Consider the following 5,934-nt stretch of genomic DNA (forward strand, 5'->3'; position numbering starts at 1 on the left):
AATTGAAAATTGTTTGTTTTCTCACCTAATGAATCAAACGTGTTTGTTTTGAATGAATTGGAGTTGGGCGAAGATCAATTTAATTTAGCAATAATAATAATAAAACATGGTTATGTTCCAAATGGGTTTTATTTTTTAAAAAAAATAATAATTTTGGGGGTGAATGTTTTTTTTTTTTTTTTGAGTTTTAAATTCAGCTTTTGAGGTGATAATTTGAAGAGAACAGTTGTTGACTGAACCAAATTCCAAGATTGTTCAGTCCCAAAACACAGCCCCCTGAAATTAGATGAAAATCAACAGAGAAAAGCCGACAAAAAACACACCTCCACAGCCCCCACCTTTCCACCAGTGGCAGCCATGGCAATTCCACACAAACTCCAGGCCCGTTTTCGTCTCCCAGTCTCTCATTGATTAATAATCATCATGGCGCATTTTAGCACACTCCCTCCCATCCCATGTAGTGAAGTAGTGTAACAAATGCAAAAGCAGTGCACAGAACATCATTCATTTCATACATAGTTCGCCCCAGAAAAGAGAACACATTACTTCAAAGAAAGACACAATGCTAAGAGTGACATCCTACATATTCCTCCAACTAAAATTCGCATAAAGCTCCGATCTTTGCTATCTACGCTTGAAGTTTTGTACGAACATTGTCGTTACTCACGTTTCCTCTGTTTTTTGAAGATGGAGAAACTAATTCTTGTGGTCAACTGCGAGCTTAAAGCTTGTGGGATAGTGTAGGATTAGCCCAAGGGTCTCCAACTTGCGGCGGTCCTTCTTCCACTTCATCCACCGTCTTTCTTTTTTCAAAACTCCTCCGTTTTTCAGAGGAATGGGTTGCAAGAGGATGATAATAGGTGATTTGGGACCGGAGAAGAAAGGGAGCGGTGGGTTGAGAACACAACAGGCTGGGCGTGCGTCTTGCAGAGGAAGTTAGACTAGTTTATTGTGGAAAGAGAAAAAGGAAAATGGTTTCGTTCTAAGCGGAATAGTTCAATATTCCTTTGTCCTCTCAGTTCTAATTTGAATCTCGCGGTACATTTTCTTCTATAGATAAAATACAAGAATATTCTCAAATTATCGCATATTGCTGCTCTTTTAAGTTGTATGCCATGGGGTACTTGTTGAAAGAGGCTTTGAAGACTCTCTGTGGAGTCAACCAGTGGTCCTATGCCGTTTTCTGGAAGTTTGGTTGCCAAAACCCCAAGTAAGTTTGTCAAAATCAAGCCTGTTTTTTTTTCAATCTTTTTTGCTGGATTTGAAGATAAAAACCAGCCTTTCTCCCCCCTACTTGCACTCTGCTGCCTCTGTTTCCTTGAACATAAACTTCTATTTCATTCGTTGATTATTATAATATTTATTATGGATGGAGAGGCATTTTAATATGCTCCTCCTTTTCCAGTCGCCTTTGATTACTTGGGATCTAACAATGCCCTGTTTTCTTGAAATTTTGCTCTCACCACCATGTTGGAGAGCAAATAAGGGGATAAAAGATGAGCTCCACATGTTCTTTTTCCCTAAATCTAAACAACGAGCCAAGTGGAACCCAACAAATTATGGTCAAATTTAATGCCATTACGATGTTTGATCCGTAATTATATGTTTAACTACTTGTCATATACTGTTACAGCATCCCAATCTAGCGGTAACCATGATTTTGATTTGACATTTTACATATTTATTTGGTACGCTTGTCGTTTATTATCTTTGTGATCAAATAATTTTTCTTTTCTAACTTTGGAGTTTTGTGGTTGGTTCATTCAATTTGTCTAGGGGAATCTTAGTAAAAGGAACAAATATATTTGTTTTAATGTCATGAAAAAAAACCTTTCAACTGTTATGATTTCCTGTTTAAGAATTTGTTCGTTTCTGATAGTGTCCTTGTCTGCACCAATTTTCTAGCTCCCTGTATCATGTTTCCCTTTTTGAAAATTTACAGTTTTCACCACGAGTTCAAATGGTGTTTATATGATATTCTGAAAGTTTAGAATGCTAATATGAACTAAATTTTGAAAATTGGCAGGCTTTTAATTTGGGAAGAATGTTATTATGATTTGGATTCGAATTCGAATTCGAGACATCCATGGATTGTTTCGGGAAACAATAATCTGGAAAAAGTCTTCCAAGATTTCAGTAATTCTTGGGTTTCAGAAGAAAATTGCAATTTGCCTTCTGGTGTCCAAACACAGGACACAGTTCATTTGCTAGTAAACAAGATGATGATGGAAAATCATGTTAATATTTTAGGAGAAGGGTAAAGAAATCTAATATTGTGCATTACTTGTGCGGGGATTGCAATATGATTCTCCAAACATACTCAGATACTTGTCTGATTTCGTTTTTTCAGATTAGTTGGAAGAGTTGCATTTACTGGTAACCATCAGTGGATACTATCTGAGAATTATTGTGGAGAGGCCAATCTATCGGAGGTATAATATCGAATACTTGTGTTAGATCTGTCTTGACACAAGGCACACTTTTGCTTTTGATGAAAACATTCAATTTCAAATACGATGTTAGCTTTGGAATACTGTTTATTTCTCTTGGGTTTTTTAGTACCTGAGTGTTTTACACTAGCTGTCATATAAATAATAACCTTTAACTTTTTGTGGCGTTTTAGGTTGTGAAAGAGGTGTGCCAACAATTATCAGCTGGCATTAAGGTATAAAGATTAAGTTTTTGTCACAGTTGATCTTTTATTTTTTGTTGCCATGATTTTATCCTTTAGCTAATTCTCTACTTTTTTTGTTGAACAGACGATTGTCGTCATTCCCGTTCTTCCTCATGGTGTTGTTCAGTTTGGATCCTACTTGTTGGTATGTCCTTTCCATTTGATTATTTCCATTTAACTTTTACGATCACAAAAATTTGACTTCCTAAAATGAAGTTGTTGTGTACTGTCTCAGATATCGGAGAACGTGGGCTTTATTACCAGTGTAACGTCATTAGTACTTCAGCTGGGATACATACCTGGTACCTTACTGTCTGATAATTATGCATCAAAAGAACTTGGCCAAAAAATTGGGGTTCCGGTATGCCTTGGAAATTCTACTCCTCGTGGCCCGTCTTTTGAATCAAATACAATCAATGCCTCTTCTTTCGTTACTGACAGCCTAAACTATGTTGTTAGCTCGATTCCGGTTATCCCCTCGAATACAGAAATATGGAGGAACCAACATGCTTCTCTTTATGCACCAAGTTCTTCTCTTGATTTACCTTCTGGCAGTTCATCTTTAGTTATTCAAAATATGAAAACTATATCATCAATAGGTTATGGTTCAGATGGAAACAGGATTGGTAATAAAAATCTTGCTTCCAAGTTTTCATCTTCAAGTGGGCATATAAATATGAATTTGTCTAAAATGGAGTCATCTTTCTCTGTTTCCGTTGACAATATGATGGCAAATTCCTTACATGGTTATAGCTCTGTGAACCAACTTCGTCACTTCGACAAGAAGTGTGCACAAAGTGAGTTATTTGCTTGTAACAAAGAAATTGGACAAAACATAAATCAAATCAGTGATAATACACTGCCTCAGCAGGATAAGCATCTGAATATGATTCATTCTGGGAATTACTCCAAGTACGATGATCCATGCTCTCAACCCCAATCAGGAGACGATTTGTTTGATATATTGGGTGCTGACTTTAAGAATAATATGTTCCGTAGTTGCTGGAGTAGCTGTATGAGTTACGAATCAACCCCAGATAAGCATATATCCAATAACGATAATATTTGTTCTAAGAGTTTGGCTTCTTTGGAAGCAAATGGTACTAGCCGAGGAAACTCGGATAGTGTGATTCTCTCGATTGGCGCTGACCATCTCTTGGATGCCGTTGTCTCTAATGTTACCACTACTGTGCCACAGTGCACAAATGACAGTGTTTCTTGCAGGACATCATTGACAAACACAGGCACCTCTTCTGCACCAAATAGTTCACTTCTCCCGTATGGGCTGTTTGACCAGGTGAAGGGAGAACTATTTGGTGTTCCAAAATATTTGGCAAAGGCAGGAGCAACGAGTTCTTGTTCATTGAGAACCTTGTCTTCCAAGGAAGAGAAGGAGACATATTCCCCGAGTAGTTCAATTTATGGATCGCAAATAAGTTCCTGGATTGAAAAGGGTCAAAACACAAAACAGGATAATAGTGTGGCTATTGGATGTTCCAAGAAACCAAGTGAAACTTGCAAAACAAATCGTAAGAGGCTTAAACTGGGAGAAAACCAAAGACCTAGGCCAAAAGATCGCCAAATGATCCAAGATCGTGTCAAGGAGTTGAGGGAGCTTGTCCCAAATGGTGCAAAGGTAATATTTCCTGCTCGAGAGTCCATTTTTCCTGATTTTCTGTGTGTGTCAAGTTTGGCAGGTCCGATACGTAACTTCTTGTACATCGTTTGTACTTCCCTTGTGTTAACAGTGCAGCATTGATTCTCTTCTGGAACGGACCATCAAACACATGCTTTTCTTGCAAAGTGTCACCAAGCATGCGGATAAGCTAAAGCAAACTGGAGAATCCAAGGTGAGAACACCACATTTTGGGCTTTCTATTGGGATGAACGTTTTTTGATGAACTAATGTCTTTTCTTATCAAGTTTCAGTTAGTTGGCAAGGATGGAAATTTGCTTCTGAAAGAAAACTTTGAAGGAGGAGCGACATGGGCCTATGAAATAGGCTTGCAACCCATGGTCTGTCCTATTATAGTCGAGGATCTAAATCAACCCCGTCAAATGCTCGTGGAGGTAATAACAGACATTTTTTGATATTCTTCCCTGAAACCATAAACCACTGCATAAATATTAAGCTCAAAGATGTTTGTCCGACAGATGCTATGTGAAGAAAGAGGTTTATTTTTGGAAATAGCTGATATAATCAGAGGACTTGGATTAACCATTTTGAAAGGGGTCATGGAAACTCGTAATGACAAGATTTGGGCTCGGTTTTCTGTTGAGGTACGCCTTCGTTAAGAACAGTTAAAATAGCAATTAAAATTCCTTCTTCTCTCTTTACACGTCCTTTGCGGCAACAGGCTAACAGGGACGTCACGAGGATGGAAATCTTTATCTCATTAGTCCGCCTGCTGGAGCAAAGTGCGAAAGATGTCCCACAAGACAAGAAAATGGTCCAACAATTTCGTCAAACCCCCGCGCTTTCAATGTCTGGTATATAAGATATTATGCACTAATCAAATCCGTGACTAGTAACTTGGTTTGGAAGTTTTGAGAGCAGGCAAACTCTAAGCTTGCTATGACTAAGATTCCCAACTGAAATCGGGCATCGTTGTTATGGAAATATTATATCTTCCTCAAGCAAAGCTGTATGTTTCTGATGTTCGCTTTTCGGCTGTTATTGGATCTATGCATCGAACGAGTTCAAAGGTGGTTCGATTATGAAAACCGGCTAGGGGAGAAGTTCCGTTTTCTACTTGCTGTTGTTTCAGGGTGGGTTCTTGTAATGTATAGAAATTGTGTGCAATGGTTTAGCTAGGGAGACTAGTTTGTTTGCTTGCTTGCTTAGTTTACGGTTGTTTCTTTCTTTGTTCCAAATCTATGGATTTTTGCTCTCAAATTATGCCAGTGTCTGTTTTGTATCCTTGTCTGGTTTATTTGTCATCAAGACAACTCATGATACATTACTAGCTAGTTATGCCAATTATACATCTGGGTGCCCTGAGCCAAATCGAGTTCATGTGGTACTCCGGATGATCCCAAAACTCGACTTGATCGTGGCCTGACGCTTGAAATAATCGAGCTTAACTCGATTATGATTCAACTAATCTCAAGTAATTCGAACTAAATCTTGAATGACCATTGACCAATAAAACATTTTTTTTAATGAAATTGACGATGACAAATATATAATTATGATGAAAGCAAGGATAAACGTAGGGATGTAATCGAGCCGAGTCGAGCCGAACTCTTGAATGTTTGAG

At 38.1% G+C, this 5,934-nt stretch overlaps 1 protein-coding gene across 1 annotated transcript; it reads left to right on the forward strand.

The window, feature by feature from the left end:
- Window positions 1–296: 296 nt before the first annotated feature.
- Window positions 297–5,592, forward strand: LOC142548054 (transcription factor LHW-like). The gene is made up of 10 exons (XM_075656418.1): window positions 297–1,210; window positions 2,027–2,257; window positions 2,351–2,432; window positions 2,624–2,665; window positions 2,760–2,819; window positions 2,910–4,310; window positions 4,423–4,524; window positions 4,604–4,744; window positions 4,829–4,954; window positions 5,032–5,592. The coding sequence occupies exons 1-10, from the start codon at window positions 1,116–1,118 to the stop codon at window positions 5,170–5,172; spliced, it is 2,421 nt and encodes an 806-aa protein (XP_075512533.1). The 5' UTR covers window positions 297–1,115; the 3' UTR covers window positions 5,173–5,592.
- The last annotated feature ends 342 nt before the right edge of the window (window positions 5,593–5,934 follow it).

The sequence above is a fragment of the Primulina tabacum genome, chromosome 1 (genome assembly GCF_025594145.1).
Source record: "Primulina tabacum isolate GXHZ01 chromosome 1, ASM2559414v2, whole genome shotgun sequence".
Lineage (NCBI taxonomy): Eukaryota > Viridiplantae > Streptophyta > Magnoliopsida > Lamiales > Gesneriaceae > Primulina > Primulina tabacum.